The sequence below is a fragment of the Rutilus rutilus genome (assembly GCF_951802725.1).
Source record: "Rutilus rutilus genome assembly, chromosome: 15".
In the NCBI taxonomy this organism is placed as follows: Eukaryota; Metazoa; Chordata; class Actinopteri; order Cypriniformes; family Leuciscidae; genus Rutilus; species Rutilus rutilus.
Genome location: NC_140220.1, coordinates 19,199,709 through 19,222,468, shown reverse-complemented (window position 1 = coordinate 19,222,468; position 22,760 = coordinate 19,199,709). Strand labels below are relative to the sequence as shown.

The following is a 22,760-nucleotide window of genomic DNA, read 5'->3' as shown; positions in this document are numbered from 1 at the left end:
GTGCACCAATGAAATGAATTTGAAGCAAACAAATATAAGTCAGCTGATGCTAGCTTGATCCTCCTTGATCCTTCCCCTGCTGTCAAATGTAGAGTCTGTTTGTCAGGGCTCTCATACAACTCACACAAAAGGTTTGATTCTTTCACGTCCATCTTTGTTTTCCATTGCAATCTGTCCTTTCTGAGACTTACTGTACATGCTAAACTGATTAGAATGCAATAAATACTGAGTGGTCTTCAGTTGTTTGGATGTTATATTCTAAGATATTTGTTAAGGCGAGACACGGCAGGCAAAAACATCGTTTTTTTTTTACTGGTCAATTTTGAGATTTTTGGATATTTGTCTTCAATAACATGTCTTCTTTCACACTTGTGTTGAAAAAAAGTCCGAAATACACATTTAGGTCTTTATTTTATTACACTTTGTCTGTTTGCGTCTGTAGATTTCTCATAAATTCTACAAAAGTTTGCGTTCTAAATCAGCATGCTGCTCCGCGATCTCTGCCGTCAGCCTGTCATCACATGCACTGTTAGGAAGCTCTCTCTCTTGTGTACAATCCTGTCGGATCCAAATATGGTCATTTCCTTTTTATCAGCAACCAATCGTCAAAGTAAAAGGGCTGAATGCGCAATCTCATTGGCTGATGAAAAATCTTTAAAGCCCGTTTTCTCAAAATGACTTTTCTCTCATACTCCAAGTCCGAAATCCCCACTTCAGTAGCACCTATATACACCAAACTTTCCAGACTTGTACCTAGTTATATTATGAAGACATTTACTGAGGGATTTGTAAATATATTATTCCTAGCCTGATTTATATAACATTTTATTCCAAAAAACATGGCGAAAATAATTTTTTTAAGGCTATTGACAGTATTTTCTGATTTACAGGATAACAAAAGTAGATATCCATAAATCCCTCTGTAATTTTTTTTCCCATCTAATATGTGAACACAATGAAAAAATAATTTTTAACCTGGCTTTATCCAATACTCAGATATCGTTTTTTAAAATATTGCAAATTAGTGCATATTTGATTAGATATTGCCTGATTTGCATATTTAAACATTAAATTACAGAAAACTTGTAATACATTTTTTTCTCATCTTAATGTAGGTAATCAACTGGGAAAGTTTCATGGTGATATCTGCTAGTTAAAAATTTTACCCTATTCACCTGTAGTGTCTCGCCTTTAATTAGGTAATGTGAATTTAATATGGATTCCATATAATACAGGACAATGGGCAACCCTAAAATTACAGCTTTGGACAACCAAATCTCATGAGAAAATTTAAATATTTGATGAGTTGGCATTTTCATATTTAATATTTGATTTGTATTCAATTTTGTGCCATTTTGTTGGCAAAAACGTTCAAGTGTCTGTTGTCAGTAGTGATGTATGAAGTACAGCTCACACAGAAGTGACTTTCAAATCAAGCCGCTTTCTGTTGGTCAGCGTGGGTAATTCATGTGACCAACTGAACCTGTTGCGAAATGTGGATAGGGAAATCTTTCGCTCTCATACGAAATTCCCGATCGCTTGGATTCTTGTTAAAATGACTGGATTTGACTCATGAGGCAGAGCAGGCCAAGAGCCGTAGTGGAGCTAATGTTAAAGGGAAATACATTTTCTGTCATCATTTGCTCACCCTCAAGTTGTTCTAAACCCATATGAGTTTTTTTCTTCAGCTGAACACAAAAGAAGATATTTCAAAGAATGTTGGTAACCAGACAGTTTCTGGTCCTCATTGACTTCCATAGTATGGAAGCCAATGGTGTCCATCAACTGTTTGATTATCAACATTCTTCAAAATATCTTCTTTTGTGTTCAGCAGAAGAAAAAAACGTATACGGGTTTAGAACAACTTGAGGGTGAGCAAATGATGAGAGAATTTTTATTTTTGGGTGAACTGTCCCTTTAATAAGCGCGTCATCTGTGCCACACACCGGTCTCGAGGTCCACGGAGGAGCTCCACAAGGATAAAAGGAGCAGTGACAACTGTGAATGACGTCTGTGAAGACCTGGGACATTTTATGTTGTGTTTATATGCGGCAGTCGTCCGGGAGGGGCTGCTTCTTACTTTTGTTGTTTATTTTATCATGACACTTTACATTGAATGTTCGCTGGTTTCCACCTCCTTCTTCCCAGAGCTTGAACTTCATTACAGTGACCAAATTTTAACCTTCAGTGGGACATAAACAGATCATTCAAATTTGCCACCAATTTGTCAAAACGTAAAATAGTTGCAAATTAGTGCTCCTCATGCACATACAAAACTATACAGGACAGAGGAGTTTGGTGTTAGCATGGTGCAAAGCACTTTATTTATCGCCCCAACACTTCTTTCAGCAGCGACTTTCAGTTTCCTATGACAATGTCTAACATTTACGTGGTGTGAGAAAGTCACATAAACCACGTGAAATCTGATCAGATCAGTCAGACTGAAACTGATTTCCAGAAAAAAATTTTTTTTCATAAACGAGTTATAAAGTCAGAATTACGAGATTTCAATTTGCAATTGTGAGAAAAGTCAGAATTACGAGATATAAATTTGCAATTGCGAGAAAAGTCAGAATTGCAAGATATAAACTCGCAATTGTGAGTTATAAAGTCAGAATTACGAGATTTCAATTTGCAATTGTGAGAAAAGTCAGAATTACGAGATATAAATTTGCAATTGCGAGAAAAGTCAGAATTGCAAGATATAAACTCGCAATTGTGAGTTATAAAGACAGAATTCCGAGATAAACAAATCCGAAATTGCAAGTTAGAAAGTCAGAAATGCGAGATATAAACTCACAGTTTTGAGTTATAAAGTCAGAATTACAAGATATAAACTCGCAATTGCGAGAAAATAAGTCAGAATTGCGAGATATAAATTTGGAATTGCAAGATATAAACTCGCAATTGCGAGTTATAAAGTCAGAATTGCGAGATAAACAAATCCGAAATTGCAAGTTATAAAGTCAGAATTGCAATTACCTTTTTTATTTTTTATTCTGTGGCGGATACAAGCTTTTATACAAAGCACATAATGAATGTCGCTCGAATGTTGCCGTTCACACTTGCAAAATCTGCTCGGATTTCATCGGACATGCACAAGGATTTGGACCGACACCGAGGCTTGAACATCTTAAAACAAGATTGATTTACTTCAGAAGAAAAATAAAGTAAGATATTAGGATTTAAATAGGGAATTAATTAAATCAAGACATATTCTCTGAAAAAATATTTTAATATCTTACACCATTTTTAATTCCTCAAGTAAATGTATCTTGTATTTTTGAATGGAAAACGGGAGAAAATGACTGATTGAGAAAATGATTTTTGCAGCGTGAGCAGCTCATTAGGCTCTGGAGTTTCTGTCTTTGTCTTTGTCTCTGCGGGCCACTGAGTGATTAATGCTGTACATCTGGAGGTCAGCAGAACCAATCACCCATCTGACCCACCCAGCTCACACAAATCTCCCTACTGATGACACCATCCCTCTCTCTGCCGCTCTCTTCCATTTATCTCCCTGCTTTGATGTTTGAAATGGAAAGAGAGAAAGTCATTGGCATCATCATTTTTTTTTAAATGAATAATTGACAGAACATTGTAGGCTAATCATCCTAAGAAATGTGAAGCAAATCTTGCTCTAAACATTGAAATGAAGGTTGCACGCGCATGTCGATTCTTTAGCCATTTTCCCCGCTTTTTTTCCTCAAGATGCTGGACATTAACTGCAGCCAGAGGGAATCGGGAATGTGTGTAATATGCTGAAGACAGTAAGGGAAGCCCTGAGGTTTGTTTATCCTCATCACTCTAATATATTTAAAGAAGTAAGTATGAAAATAGATCTGAAATATGTACAGATTAAGTAGAACTAGCAATTAAAATGCTGCCATTTACTCATCCTCATGTTGTTCCAAGCCATATGTTTTTCATGGCAAAAAAAAAAAAAAATTTATAAGCATATTACATAGCTCATAGTAACCAGGTTTGTCAAAATCGATGAAAGACGTCTATGAGACTCATGCTCTATATTCCTTATAATAGCTGTGTAAGGAACAGGCTGAAATGTAATGCCTTATTAACCTTTCAGGAACATATAATATTTCACCCCCAAATTAAAAGAAAAAAAGAATGTTGTGTAAAAAAAATCATTCTGAGGTTTTTATTTATTTTATTTTATTTTTTTATGACAATGGTTATTGTAGTGCTAACAGTAATTATATATTATTTAAATTATGAATTAAAAAGTATTTATAGTTTACACTGATAGTCTTGAACAGTTTTAATTCATGTTTATTTATATTGTTAAAAATGAATTATGGTAATGTTTTACTACCATTTAGAATAAATACTAAAAGTAAATATATGTTAATACATTACAGTGGTGAGAATTTTGAGCACAATGTGCGTGCGTGTGTGTGTGTGTTCTGATTTTGAGATTAAATGTGACCTGGACATTTTTTTGTTTACAAAGTGAAATTCATTCTGCGTTTATATGAAGCAAAAGGAGAGGTGAGAGGTTGTCTGTTCAGCAAGTTTGAAGAAACCACAGTCACTGATGGTTCTTTTCCCAGTTGTGTGGGAAAATGAAACATTGCCGTAATATTCATGTGTAACCATGGAAACTCGCTAGATTACAGGATTCTGTACTAAGGCGTTGAACAGGACGGGTCATGTTTGTAGGAGGGTGTGTGGAGCTCTCTCTCACTCTCTCTCTCTCTCTCTCTCTCTCTATATATATATATATATATATATATATATATAAATTGACTCTTTTGATGTGCATCTATTCATAAAAAAGACAGGAAAAGCCAGCAAGATATATATATATATATATATATGAGATAGAGAGATAGATAGATAGATAGATAGATAGATAGATAGATAGATAGATAGATAGATAGATAGATAGATAGATAGATAGATAAATTGAATCCTTTGATGTGCATCTATACATAAAAAAGACAGGAAAAGCCAGCAAGATATATATATGTATATATATATATATATATATATATATATAGATAGATAGATAGATAGATAGATAGATAGATAGATAGATAGATAGATAGATAGATAGATATAGATAAATTGAATCCTTTGATGTGCATATATATCTTGCTGTCTTTTCCTGTCTTTTTTATGAATAGATGCACATCAAAAGAGTCAAACATTTTTTTTTGAATTAGCGGTATACAGAAAAGCTGATCAATTTTTTTTTTACTCTTTTGATGTGCATCTATTCATAAAAAAGACAGGAAAAGACAGCAAGAGATAAATGTATACTGCTAATTCTGTGATTTTGTATAAAAAAAAAATAATAATAATTTTCTTTATTTGATACATTTTCTTTTAAGAAACATTACAGCCTCACTGTGCGTGTCATATTTGCTGAAAGTCTGGTTTGTAAGATTGAGTCAGTGGCCTGAGTTTACTGAGCTGTTTCCTTGGTCACAGATAGCCGGCAGGAAAAACCATGAAAAAGACTCCTTACATACACACACACACACACACACACACACACACACAGTGATGGCATATGGAGGAGTGGTCCTGCATATTTCAGTCTGAAACATCTAACCTACATTCGATCTGCTGTGTGTGTGTGTGTGTGTGTGTGTGTGTGTGTGTGTGTGTGTGTGTGTGTGTGTGTGTGTGTGTGTGTGTGTGTGTGTGTGTGTGTGTGTGTGTGTGTGTGTGTGTGTGTGTGCGTGCGTGTGTGCGTGTGTGTGTGTGTGTGTGTGTGCGAGGCAAAACCATCCTTGCGTGTCATAAATGTGTGTGTGGAGGAGGAGGTCACAGCTATGCCCACACATTGGCTTTATGAATGTGTGCGGAAAGAGACGGCATTCCTGCATTACGTGTCAGTGTGTTAGTCATTTTTACTTCGTTTATACTTTATTTTAGTGACGTCCATTGGTATTTCCACAGACAAGAGACTACATATAGTCTTATATATATATATATATATATATATATATATATATATTCTGTTTCTGTGTGTGTTTACTTTTGCAATTTTATTTTTTATGTATTTATTTATTAATTTATGAATGACAGTAGAAATAATTGTTGGATTTTATTTATTTATTTAGTACATAACTGAAAATATGATGCAAACGACATCACATTTATGTTATAGTAAGTAACTATAGTAAATTAACTAAAATAAACAATGACTTACAACAACATTTTAGTTTTATCTCAAATGAAAATTCTACTTTAATAGTATAGCTTTTGTTTATGGCGAAATAAAATTACAATTATTTACCGTCATTAAGTAACAATTTGGCTCATGTCTAAAGAAAATATATTAAGCATGGTATATGGTCTTCATAAAAAAATGTCTGTGGGAAAAGAAATAATTTCGATTAATATTACATCAGAATGTAGGCCTAAGGTTTAAACCCAAAGCATAAATATAATTTGTGAAAAACTAATAAATTACAGTAATTTATGTTGTTGTTCTTTAGTGTAAGGTCATCATGTGACCTTTTTGTCTCTTTGTGTGCAACAGCAGTTTTTTAGCCAAGACTTCAAGGTGTCTAGGATTTTTAGTACTCACGGGTGTACAAAAGTGTGACAACTAGCCCCGGCCTCCCCGTATATTTACACACACACACACACACACACATATATAAAGCCATCTGCTTGCAGCACACATATAGAGCGACATGAACATTTCTGAATACTCTTGACTCTCAGCACTATTTAGGGGACAGATGTCTCTCTCCTGGTCAGGGTCAGGGTGATGGCTAGTGTTTAGGGAAGAGGTCAGGGTTCAGGGGTTAAGAGTCAGCTAATAGTAATCTACTATAAGAGTGTGTGTACAGACATCAGCAGAGTTCCAGAGCAACACAATACAAATACACTGCACAGGGAAATAAATAAGTCAATATCAAATCAATACACTGTAGACAAATTGAAGTGGTGACAGGTGAAGACAAGTAAAAAAAAAAAAAAAAAAAAGTGGCAAATATTCAGACATGGCAATATTCCAAATATTCCACAGTAAAAATATAAGTAGTATATTATATCTTGCAATGTCTCATTATTTTCACAATTGTGACTTTATTTAGCAAACTTGTGACAATTGTGCCTTTATTTCTTGTAATTGTAATATTATATTTCCCAATGTGACTTCACTTTTCCAAACTATGCATTTTATTTCTTGTAATTGTAATATGTTTCTCACAATGTCCCTTTATGTTTCACAATTGTGACTTTATTCAGCATAATTGTTACTATATTTCACAATGTGACATTATGGTTCCAAATTGTGACTTTGTTTTTCATAATTGTGACTTTATATCTTGTAATTGCAACTTTTGTTTGTAATTCTAACATTATATCTCACATTATATGTCACTTTATCTTTCACAACTGTGACTTTAGCATAATTGTGACTTTATATATCTAAACAGTAACTTAACTTTGTAATTGCAATTTATATCTTGTAATTATTTCTGGTAATTGTAACTTTAGAGCTTACAATGTCACTTTTTCTTTCATAATTGCACCTTCAGCCTAATTCCCAGACAGCAACATAGTGTCGGCCCAGATCCGGCCCACATCTGGTACACGTTGAATCCACATGTACCAGATGTGGGCCGGATCTGGGCCAACACTATGTTGCTCTCTGGGTTTTGACCTTATATTTTCAAACTGTGACTTTATTACTCATAATTGTGACTTTATTTTTTGTAATTGTGACTTTATATCTCCCAATTGAGGATTTATATCTCACAATGTGACTTTATTTATTGTAATTGTGACTTTATTAATTGTAATTGTGACTATGTATCTCACATTTACTTCTTATTTTAAACAGTCTCAAAATCACCTGTTTTATGTTTTACTCTAAGGTTGAAAGAGGCATCTATAAAACCTAACAGAGAATATTTCTATGTATATATCTGTATCTTTACATCTCTCTTTCTTCAGTATGTGTCCCGAGCATAGCAAGTTATTATGTTTAATCTCTCTCTTCTGAAATATCATAATGGATGGCAATCATTAGACATCAATACTTAAATCTCCAACCTAATGTTTTATTCACTAAAATCAACATATATGTCTCATCCTCATAATTTACAGCCCATTTTTGGTTCGTAATAACAGCAGAATGCCACAAACACCACTTAAACGATAAAGACCCCGGAGCGCACCATCCTGGGGATTAGAGAGATCCAGGCTAAACTCAGGGCTAAAGGTGTGTTCTCATTTCATTGATCAATCTGACAGCTTCATGCAATATGTGTCAAATTATCTGTTCTTCCGGCTCCATCTGAATCCATTAAAGTGCATGAGGAAGAAAAAAAGGCCCAGCGGGAGGGTAGAATTTAGACTGACTCATACACACTCACACAGTTCCTCCCCGCCTACAATAAAACTGCACACACACACTGTGATTCTCACACATAAGCTTTCCTCAATTTCCTCCTGCCACATCACAGAAGCGCACATACACACTGTACAACAGCATAAGTCACTTACACTGACCTACTCTCACACACACACACACACACAGAGAGTCTGAGAGAGACAAGCATGAGTAGAATCCCAGAGTGGACACTCTGTGTGTGTGTGTGTGTGTGTGTGTGTGTGTGTGTGTGTGTGTGTGTGTCTTAGATTCAATCTAACTTAAGGTTGTGTTAGTGTTTTGGAAGATGCATTTGTTCGCATAAAATCACAGCTATTGAACTACACTAAGTATGAGATCAGTGTTTTGTCTTGTCTTTTTGGGAAGAGCAAACCCTAAAAGTATTGTGGTGGTACAATGATATAATGATAGTATCAGCTGGAAATACAATGGTACTTTGGTATGAATGATCACCATATTGCATGCCAAGGTAATATAAATAACACTACACTTTTAGAAATACAGGTTTAGGCCAAAATATGATCTGCATGTTTGGAATCCTGAAAAGGTTCAATATACAATCTTTTCACTTACACTCTTGAAAATAAAAGTTCTTTACTGATATTGATGGTTCCATGAAGAACCTTTAACATCCATGGAAACTTTCCATTACACAAGCGTTTTTTTTTTTAAATGATAAGGGATAGTTCACCCAAAAATGAAAATAATCCTATAATTTACTGACCCTCAAGCCATCCTATGTATGACTTTCTTCTTAGAGCCAAACACAATCAGTGTTATATAAAAAAATATCCTGGCTCTCCCAAGCTTTAAAATGGGAGTGAATAAAGCCTGAGATTTTGAAGCCCAAAAAAGTGCATTCATCCATCATAAAAGTAATCCATACGACTCCAGGGTTTAATAAAGGCCTTCAGAAGCGAAGCGATGCGTTTTTGTAAGAAAAATATCAATTTTTTATAGCTTGTGTATTTATAACTTGATAAACTATAATCACCTCCGGAACTAGACTCATGTACGGCTGTTACTGGAAGCCAGTGATTATAGTTCATAAAGTTAAAGCCTCTATTATTTATAAATTTAAAGCCTTCTATTGTAAAGCCTTTACCCCCTGGAGTCGTATGGATTACTTTTATAATGGATGGATGCGCTTTTTTGGGCTTCAAAATCTCAGGTACCATTCACTCCCATTATAAGGGGCTCTAAATATGAATCCTCCTTAGTTCAATATAACAACAACATTTCTTTTGGAACTTTTTTTGCTACTGTACCAAGGTTTTTTTTGTGTGTTTTTGTTTTGTTTGTTTTTTGCTTTGTTTCCCTCTTGTTTTTTGGAAGACAAGTACCATGATTCATAGAAGTGCCTTGGAGTAACATACCATGGTACATTAATTTCAGTAGCTACCATGGTTTTACCAACTGTACTACTGTACTACAGTCACAGTGGCACAATGTGTCATTTACCTTGTGTTGTTTCCACATGGCGGCCAGCGGCTTCACATCATGTTTTCCGTGTTTGCCCTCCTCCAGACACTGGTAGCACACGGGGCTCCTGCAGCTGGCGCAGTACATGCTGTAGTTCTCCGACTCGTGATCCACGCACGTCGCCTGTTTGCGCGCGGAGGCTGCGGCCGGTTGCGCGATGCCCGCCTGCGCGTGAGTCGGCGGCAGCAGCCGGTGTTTGGCCAGCGGTCCGCGGGACGGGTGGCAGCGCTGCTGGCACGGCGCGCAGTAAAACACATCGCACTGCTCGCACATCACCGTGGCGTCCACCGGGTTGCGGTCGCACAGCTGGCACTTGACGGAGGCGGCGCGGCTCTGCTGGTAGCGGGACACGATCGCCTCCAGGAGCCGGTTGCGCTGGAGTCCCCGGAGCCCGCGCTCGTCCAGCGACACGCTGCGGTGGCACAGCGGGCAAGTGATGGAGCAGTGCCGGTGCAGCAGAGCCGGCGGGAACACTCGCACCCCGTTGGGGGACTTCAGGCACGGCGTGTATGAGCCGTAGCCGCTGTCCGTCTCGCTGTACATGCTCATCTTGTCCATGTCCAGATAATCATAGTCCGAGGTGCCGGAGCTTCGGTTCTGCGGAGGGGTCTCTCCCTCCGGGGTCTGCACGATGATATTCCGGGCACACGCCAGGCAGACATTGTGCGAGCACGGTAAAATAATAGGCTCCTTAAAGAGAGAACCGCAAACCGGGCATTTCAGTTCTTCTTCCATCGCGTCCATAAACCCGCTCACACGCGCAGCCGTTGAATGAAATCAGAGCAGCACTACTAGACGCGGACAGCTCCGTTACGCGCTCCGCGCATGCGCACAGAGACAACGGTTGTGGTAGTTGTAGTCACTCTGCCCACACCCGCCGTTTCAGTTGAGCTCTTAAAAACTACAACTCCCTTAATGCCGCTAATTAAATGCGGCGAGAAGAATTTGTATTATCGTCCCGTATTCCAGGGTCATCGGTTTGAGGGGGAAAAAAAGCCTAATTTGCAATTTAAAGAAGCCCGTGTGTAAACAACCCCGTCAAAGGAGGACAGGCGTTGTAATTGTGATGGCATCTGAGAGAGGGCTGACCAGTCGCCTGATTCTGAGAGAGGCCGTAAATAATCAGTGCAAGGAATGTATCACAGCGAGCATCGAGCTGCTTCTGCCCACACAGTCTAATTACAGCACACAATTAATGAGCACTTCAGCGCGCGCACGTCACCATAATCCTACACACACCTAACACCTTATGTGAGGGTTGAATGGTAATGGGGAAATTAGGCTACTGCGTTCATATAAAAATAAATATTGTGTATTTCTATAGAAGCAGTTATAGTAGGCATTTTTTTTTTCCTGAAATAGGCAAAAAGGTAAGTTAAAGTGAAAGATATTTCTTATGTAGTACACATTGGCTACAAATTATAGTATATATATGTATATATATATATATATATATATATATTTTAGGGCCCATTTTCACTGTATTATTTTATAATTTTAGATTAAAATAGTTTACATTATGATTGAATATGTATAACATTTTCAGTATACACACACACATATATTACTCCTGTCAAACCGATTAACGCCTAACATAAAGGTTTGTTTTTATGTGTACATAGGCCTATATGTTTTATGTCTCTCCGTGTGTATACTGTATATACATTATACACACACACACACACACATATATATATATATATATATATATATATATATATATATATATATATATATATATGCATATTTATACTAACACATACACACAAATATATATATATATATATACACACACACACACACACACACACACACACACACACACACAAAGAGAAAGATAATAAGAGAAAGGATAGAAAATGCATAAATCACTAAATAATTTTCAATAAACTAATGTCCAGTGTAATCTAATCTAATAGTAGTACAGTGCAGAGTATTTGGTTTGACAATCAGGGCAGCGACAGCAGACGTTATTGTTCTTTCACACACGCCTGTCATGTTGTTCAGAGGCGCGAGACTGATCCATGAGATTATGCTGGAGGTTTGCCAAAGGAAAAATCATCTCCTGTCATAACCCAGAGGCTGATGCATAGCCTACTGGATCAAATAACCAGGTTAGATTTTACTGATGCATTAAAGTTCTTGTTTTAAATCCATCGAAGTCTCATATACATCAAACCTTCTCCTCATATTATCATCCTGTCTATGTGTCAAGAGGGTTTCAAAAACAACAGAAACATAATACAAAAAAGTCTTGTGAATATATGATCAAGCTTATGCAGTCTGACAGAGAACAGAAACAGCAGTGTGAAAGAGAAACAGATGAAAGGGGAATATTTTTAATAACTCTGGGTTGTTGTCAAGACTGTGGCTTTGGGATTTTGAACTGAGCCTTACTTTTATTGAACAATTCCCTGTACAGCAGGGGGCACTACATTTACAAGCTCAGACATCTGGAGCACAGGATCAAATCAACACAACATATTCATGTTAAGCGGGTTTTACACCTTGCTTTTAAAGCAAAACAATGTCTTTACAAATTTATAAACTGTCAAAAGAGAGCAGTAAAAATAAGTGGTTTCATGTCTACCTCAAATTTTTTTTTTTTTGCTTGACTAAAATGACAAATTAAGTGGTATATTCTTTATATTTTAACATGTAGGGCGATATTAATTTCCATTTAGTTTAATAATATACAGGTTATTGTAAATGATTAAAGAACAAAAAAAGCTTGCTATTTGTGATTATTTACTCACCCTCGTTTATTTCAAAATCATATGCTGTTGTCTTGAGACTCTATGGACTAATTTTTCAATAGTTTGTTTAAGGCCATTTTTGAAGCTTAACAACCATTTGAAAATTGTAAGATTTTTCTTAATTCCCCTTTTGTGTTTCATGCATAATAATAACATGAAGGTCTGACATGAAGGCAAGTATATAATAACAGAATGTTTTATTTCCAATGAACTATTCAGTGAGAGTTGGGAGTGCACCACAACACCAAATATGAGTCATATGAGAGTACTTCATTGTTTTTTCATTGGCTCAAGTTATAAAATATAGATGTGAACGAATTATTATTTTTTTATTGGATGAATGAAAACATTTTTTCGGTGTACATTTTTTTAATAGGGTGGATGAAAATATTTTTTTCATTGTAGGGCAATATTTCCATTTACTTTAATAATATACAGTTTATTATAAATGATTAAACAATATAAAGCACAATTAATACAATTATGAAATGCAAGTGTTATAAAGTTGCTATTTGTGATTATTTACTCACCCTCGTTTTATTTCAAACCCATATGCTGTTGTTTTAAGACTTTATGGACTATTTTTCAACAGTGCTTTATTGCAATTTTTTTAAGCTTGACACCCATTTGAAAATTTGAAGATTTTTTTTTTAATTCTCCTTTTGTTGAACCAACATCACATTGTAACATTGATTCAATGCCATTACCACTGATTTTTAGATGAAATGTAAAAAAATATGTAGGTTGATTTTTTTTTAAGCTTGATGCCCATTTGAATTTTTTTTTATTCTCATTTTGTTTTCCATGTACAACAACAAAGGTTTGACATGAAGGTAAGTAAATACAGACTACGTATTTCCAGTGAGAGTTAGGAGTGCATCACGACACCAAAAACGAGTCATATGAGAGTACTTCATGAAATGCATTGAGATTTTAAGCCCTCATTGGTAGTGCATCAGCAGTCTCATTGATCCACATCTAAACAACGGACATGGTGCTGTCGGGATTGACTCTGACAGGCCGAGAGCTCTTCCTCAGATCCTGGAGCTGTTTGGCTGGTTTCCCCACTCCCTCCTCAAACCTCCTCTCCACAACGGGAAGCACCGTCTCGTGCAGGAAGGAAGCGTTCTGCAGAATGAAGGCCTTCTTCTCGCTCTCCTGCTCGCAGCGCAGGCTGTAGTCCACGTGCTGAACCGCCACCAGTATGATCTCCCGCAGGCTCTCCAGAAACACCATGTGCAGCTCTGGGAAGTACAGCTTCAGCCCTTCCTCCAGGAACGCCATCATCTGCTTGGTGAAGGCCACGATGGTGTAGCTCAGGTTGACCCAGCAGTCTTCTCCAGTATACTGGTCGAACCCGCCGATCCCGCAGCTCCGCATTTCCTCCTTGAGTTTGGCCAGGGCTTCAGGAGTCATCAGGTTCATCCTGCGCCACATCTCCTCAGAGTTGCGATGCTTGGTCGCTTCTATGATGATGTCTTTCTGGCTTTGCAACGCCGCCCTGATGTCTTTCACGAGCAAAGACTGTAAAATGAAGGTCAGGTCCAAGCCGATGTCGCTCAGCTGCTTGCAGTGCTCGCTCGCGAACTTCACGCATTCGGCGGCGGTGGACAAGCTCTCTTTGCTGTCGAACACCTGCTTGCTGAAGGCGTCTACGAACATCTTCATCACCGAACGAGACCAGACCACGAAGGCGGAGTAGCAGCCGGTGTTCCCCGCGAAATCCGTCTCGAACTCCCTGGCGGTTTCCAGCAGGCTCGTGAAGAAGATGTTGCAGAGCTTCTGGATGTATAGCAGCGTGGCTCCTTCGATGCGAAGCTGGCGGATGGCGGTTTGGACGGCCGCGGCTCGGTTCTTCAGAAAGAGCTCGCAGGCTTTCGTGGACTGGCCCAGGCGGACGAGCTGGGATACGGCTCGCCGTGTGGCCTTAGGTCCTCCGCGGAGAGAGCGATCGGGCGAGAGCTCGAACACCAGAACCTCCGTCAGCTGTCGAACGCGCTCCTCCACCTTCCCCCTGAGATCCTTCACCCGCGGGCTCACCGGTTGCTCCTTCAGATATTCGTTTAGCTTGTCTAGAAGATCAACAGCGCCCTCGAAGTCTCTCTGAGCGATGCAAACGTCAAGGTCTTCCGGAAGCTCCTGGATCCATTCGGGACTCAGATCCACCAGTTCCTCTGAATCTAGTGGTTCGTCATCTTCAAATGGGTTCGTGGAGACGTCCTGCCTGACCGGCGACGTCGGCACCTCCTCTTCCTTTATGTGCTTGTCTTTCGCCACTTTGTTTTTCTTTGTTTCCTCCAGGATCTCCAGCCACTCTTTCTTGATCTTGCTGTTCTCAGCTTTGAAGATGCGGCTATCTGGGAACATGAGGATTTTGAACATGTCTTTAATCGGAGGGTTGTCTTTTACGTTTACAACCGCAAAGCTTTCCAGGTCATACAACGCACTGTACTTGTATTTCACAGCGCCGCGTCTGTTCGCCAACCAGGTTGCAATTAACAGGCAATCGTTCATCAGAAACGCATGGACCTTTTGGATCTGCGACATGTTGTCCGCGTCATACTCCAAAAGATCTCCATTGTAGACCAGATATCTGCCGGGGGTTTCCATGATGTTCTTGCATCCCTCCACTTTTTCCAAAAGCGTGGTTAGGGTTCTTTGTTTGACCTCTTCTGTTTCCTTTGGGAAGGCTGTGAGCATTTCTTTGGCTGTTTCGTCTTTGTCCGTGGACAGGAGAGACTGTGTAATGCTCTCCATTATGCTCTTCTGCTCGGTAAGAATGTGACTGAGCTGATACATCTCACTTTCCAGGTATGAAATCTCCTTGGCTGTCTCAATAAACTGCCTGTAGTTTTTATAAACATTTTTCTTCAGGTTTTGTGCGGTTTCGTCGGCGAGTGTTTGTATTTTCTGACGGTGTTCCTGTAAATCTCGGTCCCCGTCGGACTGCTGCGAGAGCTGCTTCACGTACGACTGAGGGTCAAAATTAGGGGATTCCAGCAACTTACGCAAACGGTTTCCAGTGTCAGCCATTTTTTGGATGTCACGGCGAAAGAAAATGTATAAAAGAAACACAAATGAGAATGTAATTCTGTGTAAATCAGGTAGTCATTGCAGTTTAGCTGCAGAGAGCGCTTCCTCAACAAGACACTCGCGACACCTCCCCGTGACGTCACTCACATCACGTGAAGAGCGAACGTTTCAAAATACACAACAACATAGATTCACGCACTTATATATTTGAATAATTTAAAAATACTAATAAAATGTGCCTCTAGTAACACGCAGTTGTTTGCATTCGGTGTATTTTACATGCATTTTTTTGTTGTTGTTGTCCATGTTAATATGCCTATAATGAGTTTAACAAATAAATAGTTTGATTAAAAAACACACATATTCACATATGTTTTAATTCATACTGCTTTATTACAGCTCACAAATATAAAGTATACAGATTTTTAAAATATGTCATTGTGCCCATTTGAGTAAAACAGCAAGACCAAAAATCAGCACCACCTCCTTTGTAGGAAGTGTTTTAACAGAGTAAAATGAATAAATTACCCCGTGTTTATAAGGAAAATATTTGCAGACCACACTTTAATATCTGGGTAAATAATTAAATATCAAAAGACTAATTCTACTATTTGTTTTTATTTGAGCAGCTACATCAACTCCGTGCAACTGTTTTGATCGGTCAACATTTCACGTAAGAATAACGTAACACAGCATCGTTATTTTTTACTCTATTTTTGTAACTCTATTTTATCTGTTTGGGCATTGCACGGCGTAATATCCACATATTCCCCGTGTTTCGCTGTTCATGTATATTATCAAATTGAAAAATAGAAATACATTTCCCAGCATTCCATTACACTGTGTGACTTTCTGATTGGCCAACAATTCTTTTTTTTCAAAGGTCTCTAGTGGAAGTGCTCTGACAGTATTCCTTCAAAAAATTGAGACGTTAATCAGTATCGTGAAAACCTTCGATTAGCCCGAGCTTTATACTAAACCCTTTAATGTATGAGGTGGGAGTTTCGTTGGTTTTGATTAATGTTTATATGTGGAGTTTTTGTGCTGGTTGACGGTGGCATCCAGTTGATCTAACGTTATTCGCTCTAAAGAAGACTGAAGATGGAGGATGAAGACTTTTTACTCGCTCTTCGTTTACAAGAGCAGTTTGATCAGGAGACATCGGCTGCTGGATGGAGTGATGAAGACTGTCCGGCCAGTAAAAAGCGTAAGATCGAATCCTCTGGTGTGATTCCCTTCTCTCAGCCCAGCCCCAGACCTGAGAGATCGCTGTCCATCGTGGATGAGTCGTGGGAGACGCTGGACCCCAGTCCGGACGTGAGAGCCATGTTCCTGCAGTTTAACGACAGGTTCTTCTGGGGGAAACTCAGCGGGGTGGAGGTGAAGTGGAGCCCGAGGATGACACTGTAAGAGTCACAAACCCAACGGACAGGATTCTGCCTAATGCTCAGCAAAACAAATACATAGACAGATATGTAACGTTACACAGACAGACATATAGATATATAGATAGACAGACAGACATATCGATAGATAGACATAGGCCTATAGATGGATTGACAGATAGATAGACATATAGATAACGTTAGATAGATGGACTGATAGATAGATAGATAGATAGATAGATAGATAGATAGATAGATAGATAGTTAATAGAATATTATTTTTTGTATATTACTACCTAGTTACACTGTTTATTTAAATTTAAGTTATATTCTAATATTTTCTAATATTATGTTTTTATTATTCTATGTATTCCAAACTTTGGCAATATTGTATTATTTAAATTTTACAGTCATGCCAATAAAGCAATTTGAATTGAATTGGATAGATAGATAGACAGACATGCATATATATATATAGATATAGAGATATATAGATATAGATAGACAGATATATAGAAATACAGATAGATAGATAGATATATAGATAGGTAGATAGACAGACAGATAGATAGACTGACAGATAGATAGATAGACAGACAGATAGATGGGTAGATAGATTGACAGACGATGGATAGATAGACAGACAGACATATAAGTAGAAAGACAGACATATAGATGGATAGATAGATAGATAGATGGATAGATTGACAGATAGATAGATGACTGTGATGTGTGTAATCACTGTCTAATGTCTGTTTCCTCAGGTGTGCTGGTGTTTGCTCTTATGAGGGAAGAGGAGGCTTGTGTTCTATTCGACTCAGTGAACCTCTCCTGAAGCTCAGACCCCGCAGAGATCTCGTACAGGTTAGTTAAATGTGACTTTAAAGTCAAAATGAAAATTCCTTAACCTAAGTACGATAAAACTACTGTATCGTAATTTCTAAAGCCTCTAAACTTTACTTTACTGGCAAACCCGTTGTGCACAATCTTCTACATGTCATCCGATTGATAGTTTATACTTTTCAGCAAGAAAAAGACCTTTTAGCAAAAATGTATTATAAAAATGTCATCCTTCACGTCTTTGTGCTGTGAAATTGAATCTTTAATGATATTTATACAATAACGTAAGAATAACTTCAATATTGTAATCATAATATTTCAAGATGAATATTTAATTATTTGATTATGTATATATATATATATATATATATATATATATATATATATATATATATATAGCCTATATATATATATTAGAAAAATCATGTGAAAATGTAAAAAACTAAAGAGCTTCAGCTTTAAAACATTTAAACATTTAAACATTATATTTCATGGTATTGGGAGATAAAGAGTGACAACTGATATTTATATGCATTTTATGCAAGTATTCTGCCATACAGTTATACAAATCTCATCTATTTACCTTGCAAGCTTTCATAATTTAATTTTACTTTTTGACCATATAAATGACAAATTGCAAATTTTTGCTTAGTTTGAGCCTCTGAATAAAATTGAGGTATTATTTTCCTCGAATCGAGTGTGAACTCTGTATACTCACTAGCTATATCGTATTATACCCAGACAGCAACATAGTGTCGGCCCAGATCCGGCCCACATCTGGTACACGTGGATTATACCAGATGTGGGCCGGATCTGGGCTGACACTATGTTGCTGTCTGGGTATGAGTCATAAAAGCCATATTGTATCAAATGTGATACTCAACATAAAACACATATGTTTTTTTATATTTTGTTTAAAGGTTCAATAAACTCTTCCATTTAAAACAAATAAATAAATAGATTTATATTATTTCATATGTCAGGCATTACAGGGTTAGCACAGGCTTTTGGTCTTACTGTGCACAATTCAACAATGCACCCTATTCTAAAGAAAAAAAGTTCATTTTTGTATTCTATACCATTAATCATATATATGTTATATGGTACAATAACATGTTCCATCTTATACATTTATGTGAGGAAAATTTAAAATGAAGTGCCCTAAATGTATTTTTGATTTTAATTTTACTGTTTCTTTCCACAGACTCTTCTTCATGAGATGATCCACGCTCTTCTCTTTGTGACTCAAAACAACAGAGATCGAGATGGTCACGGACCAGAGTTCTGCAAACACATGGACAGAATCAACCAAGCAAGCGGCACCAAAATCACTGTAAGACTGTGAACAGATCAGATTATTAAACAATATCCAGTTGTTAAGTCTGACGTCACATGTCAGTTTCCTGGTCCAAATTCTCTATCAGATCCCAAAAGCAAACAACAAACGGTGCCGATATACACTCACGGTGATCTAACCTTTATCTCTATACCGAAATCTCAGTTGACCAGACAGTGATTCGTCTTTTATGAATTGTTAAGATATTGGAGATGTCATGAGCCTGAAGACTGTAATGTAAACTTAGCTTATAGATCTGCTATAAATGCATAGTGCTCATAAATGATTGTTGAGAACGTATTCTCACTTGAAATGGAGAGGAGGTTTGGACCCGGAAACAGTATTCTATACGTCATGACTTAACTAGCAGAACATTATGACACCAATCAGTCTGTGCTGTATTGCTTCTCGTTTCACAGGTATATCACTCGTTTCACGATGAGGTTGACGTGTACAGGCAGCACTGGTGGCGCTGTAACGGACCCTGTCAGAATCGCAGACCGTTCTTTGGCTACGTAAAGCGTGCGATGAACAGACCTCCCTCGGCCAGAGATCTCTGGTGGGCTGAGCACCAAAGGACCTGCGGTGGAACATACACCAAAATCAAAGAGCCAGAGAATTATGGGAAAACAGGCAAAAGCGACAAAAAGAAAGACAAAAATCCTTCCAGTGAGATTTCCAAGAGTTCAAAGCCTCCCAGCAGCACAACAGGTGATCCATTCGCTATTACCACATTATTAAACGATGTATAAATTGACTTTTATTCATACAAATGTGCATAGAAAAGGAAATTAGACTAGCTTTAAGAGCAAATGCTAAATAGAAAAAAAAGGTCTGAACTTTCTATACCACTTCTGCTAGAATAATGATTTTTCAAATAGGATTCAAAATTGGTTCAAATAGACTATGGTACTCTATGGCAACACTATTATTGGAAAAATTAATCTGTGTTGAATTGAGGAAAATCTATTGACCTTTTCATCAATGAATAAAAAATGAAATGAAAATGTTAGATAGGGCTGATTTGGGAAGAGATTCAATCACAATAGCTAGGTTTACATGAACACTACTTGGCCTTTTAGCCAAAAGACTATGACTAAAACTAAAACAAAATTTGCTAAATTGCGCCATACAGAGCGGAACAAAGAAAATTAAAGGTGCTGTATGTAACTTTTTCACTCTACTAAAGCATAACAATACCATAATATGTTTGGATATATTGAGGAAACATGCTAAGTTCACATACTCCTTTCTCTGAAAAACACAGCCAGTTATTTTACTTTGAAATGTGCGTTTCCAGGCTGGAATGTTTGTGTTTGTTTTTGTTTTGGTCTGTGATGCTGCGCTTTGCCAATTTGCCAATTTTTATTGTCCATTGTGCTCGTTCCTGTTGCGTGTGCTTAAACTGGCAACCCGTGTGAGCGCCGTCCAGTCTGAGGAGCAGGTGGCGGGAGAAACGACAATCTCCGATATTTTGAATTGGACTGCAGTACCTATTTTGACCACTAGTTGTCATTCTTACAGACTGCACCTTTAAGTATACCTGAGTCTTAATTCCTAATTATTAAACAAAGGTAGTTTAACTCACTGATCCATCATAAATATAGATCAATGGCTTAACTACATTTTACTACAGTGTTTCCACGTGATGTTGCAGCGGTCAGATGGTACAAGTTTATAAGTTGTAATTACAAGCTCTACAAGGACATGAATGCTTTTAACAAGTCAGAATCTTGTTAAAAGGAGCAAGTCTTGTTTAGGGCACCTCAGGTTTCCTAAAAACTCCCCTTGTTTGGTCAAACTTACAGATGGTCCTACCCCAATATAACTTCCTGGTTCTAATAAAATGGCCGACTCCAACACTGATGATTCACAATTCGGTAGATCCGTCACAAATGGCATTGGTTGAGCCAGTGATGCTATGTCAGGCCGCTTGCACAAACAAAGAGCATTGTTTTGATAGTGCCACATTGCTTTTCTGGACAATTATATTATATGTATTGTGTTTCAGGCTCTGGCTTACAAGACATCAGAAATGTCATTCCATTCAGTGGGAAAGGGTTTATTCTTGGAGGGAACACGCAGACTTCCACAAACAAGCTGACTCAGAGTCCTCCTAAAGCGCAACCTGACTCTGACTCTGACTCTGACTCTCCGCTCCTTCCAAGCCTATGGCCCATTGAGACAAACTTGCCCAAAAGAGTCAGCAAAGGTGCATCGAATGTTCCCCGCAGGAAGTCTGTTAGCAACACTAATGCCTTTATCAACGTCAACGGCTCACCTGTGAGGATTTCCAAAGTCAAAGACTTAAGAGGCAAGCAGAGGTCAGTGCAAGATCTCTTCCAGGCCATAGTCCTCAAATCTCCGGAGAGAGCAGCCAGTGCTCCCGGTTCCTCCAAGCCTGCCACAGATGCCACGACAGCAAACCCTGCTAAATGTAATGGAGCATCTTCATCTAGTGCCTTAGACACAAAACCTTTTGGAAAAACAAGCCTGATCAATAACCATCATTCATCCACCACCACAGGGCCAAAGCCTGACTCTATAGAGTCGTATCTCTCCAAATATTTTGGAAACAGTGCTAAAACTGAATTCCCAGATTCAAAGTCGAAAGCTTTCGGAAGCCCTCAAAAGTCTGCAACTAGCACATCAGGTTACGTTTCTAAGCTCCTCGGAAGTAACCAAAAACTAGGGTCAGATGCTGCAAGCTCAGGATTCGGAAACACTGGCACTCCCCAAAGTTCACACACTTCAACTACTTCAGGGTCCAGTTCCAAGCACTCCGGAAAGCATGAATCCAACTTTCCGAGTCCTAGAAACATTGGCAGCCCCCGGACATCAGGGACTACGCCTTCAGGAGCCAAGAAAAGATCACGGGAAGAGCATAACTCCGAACATATCTTTGATTACTTCCAGCGGACAGTCGGTGAGTCCACCACGTCCGCAGTGCAGCAGAGAGAGGAGGTCGGAGACGCCGTTCCAAACAATCCTCCATTCCAGATCACAGTCCACTGCCCTGTGTGCCACATCAAAGTACCCGAGTCTGCAGTCAATGAACATTTAGATTCCTGTCTGTTGTAATCTCTGAAAACATCAAGTACAGGCCATAGGGCTTTACTAAAGCTAGGAGAGGTGTTTTCTATGGGATTCCTTTGCTCAAAACTCAGGTATAGCTGTAAATAGAAAGATTACATATTATTTAGAATATCATAGTGGTGAGAAACATTGCTTTCAATGCAATAACTTTGTAAGTCACGGCTTTTAAAATACATTTAGAAGTCGTTAGCAGCACAATAGCCCACAAAAAATACCACATTTCCTTTTGTACTTCTCCAATTACTGACTTATTCTACCTCAATTTTGCATCATGGGAAGAATATTGGGTGTGGTCAGCAGGACTGATTGACAGCTTAGTTGAAACCGAGTGAGTTGTTTGAAGAGACGTCACTGTCCTTGTGTGGGTTGATGTCCGCGGTTCATGCCGATTCAGCAGTACTGAATTTCGCTCGTGTTGGCTGTCCGCTGTGGGATTTAGATGTGATTAGCTTTTC

General features: G+C 38.2%; 3 protein-coding genes across 4 annotated transcripts in view; 1 reads left to right on the top strand and 2 right to left on the bottom strand.

Moving 5' to 3' along the window:
* The window catches only part of trim67 (tripartite motif containing 67), a 45,957-nt gene extending 34,930 nt beyond the window's left edge, over positions 1–11,027 (bottom strand). For both annotated transcript variants that reach the window (XM_084433075.1, XM_084433076.1), the window contains exon 1: positions 9,839–11,027. In XM_084433075.1, the coding sequence (XP_084289201.1) occupies positions 9,839–10,603 (765 nt within the window). In that variant the 5' untranslated portion in view covers positions 10,604–11,027. The remainder of the gene's footprint in view (positions 1–9,838) is intronic.
* A 1,881-nt stretch (positions 11,028–12,908) lies between these two features.
* On the bottom strand, positions 12,909–15,789 carry exoc8 (exocyst complex component 8). Its single transcript, XM_084433079.1, has one exon. It carries the CDS (start codon positions 15,646–15,648, stop codon positions 13,594–13,596), a length of 2,055 nt encoding a protein of 684 aa, XP_084289205.1. The 5' UTR covers positions 15,649–15,789; the 3' UTR covers positions 12,909–13,593.
* A 724-nt stretch (positions 15,790–16,513) lies between these two features.
* On the top strand, positions 16,514–22,430 carry sprtn (SprT-like N-terminal domain). The gene is made up of 5 exons (XM_084433082.1): positions 16,514–17,054; positions 17,798–17,897; positions 19,078–19,206; positions 19,629–19,920; positions 21,221–22,430. The coding sequence occupies exons 1-5, from the start codon at positions 16,750–16,752 to the stop codon at positions 22,288–22,290; spliced, it is 1,896 nt and encodes a 631-aa protein (XP_084289208.1). The 5' UTR covers positions 16,514–16,749; the 3' UTR covers positions 22,291–22,430.
* Positions 22,431–22,760: the final 330 nt, after the last annotated feature.

What these genes read in the sequence shown, in the direction of transcription:
- exoc8 (XM_084433079.1), bottom strand. Translation starts at nt 15,648, where the DNA reads ATGGCTGACACTGGAAACCGTTTGCGTAAGTTGCTGGAATCCCCTAAT.
- sprtn (XM_084433082.1), top strand. Translation starts at nt 16,750, where the DNA reads ATGGAGGATGAAGACTTTTTACTCGCTCTTCGTTTACAAGAGCAGTTT. An exon ending in TGGAGCCCGAGGATGACACT is followed by an intron (nt 17,055 to 17,797) that starts GTAAGAGTCACA and finishes CTGTTTCCTCAG; the next exon opens with GTGTGCTGGTGTTTGCTCTT. An exon ending in GCCTCCCAGCAGCACAACAG is followed by an intron (nt 19,921 to 21,220) that starts GTGATCCATTCG and finishes ATTGTGTTTCAG; the next exon opens with GCTCTGGCTTACAAGACATC.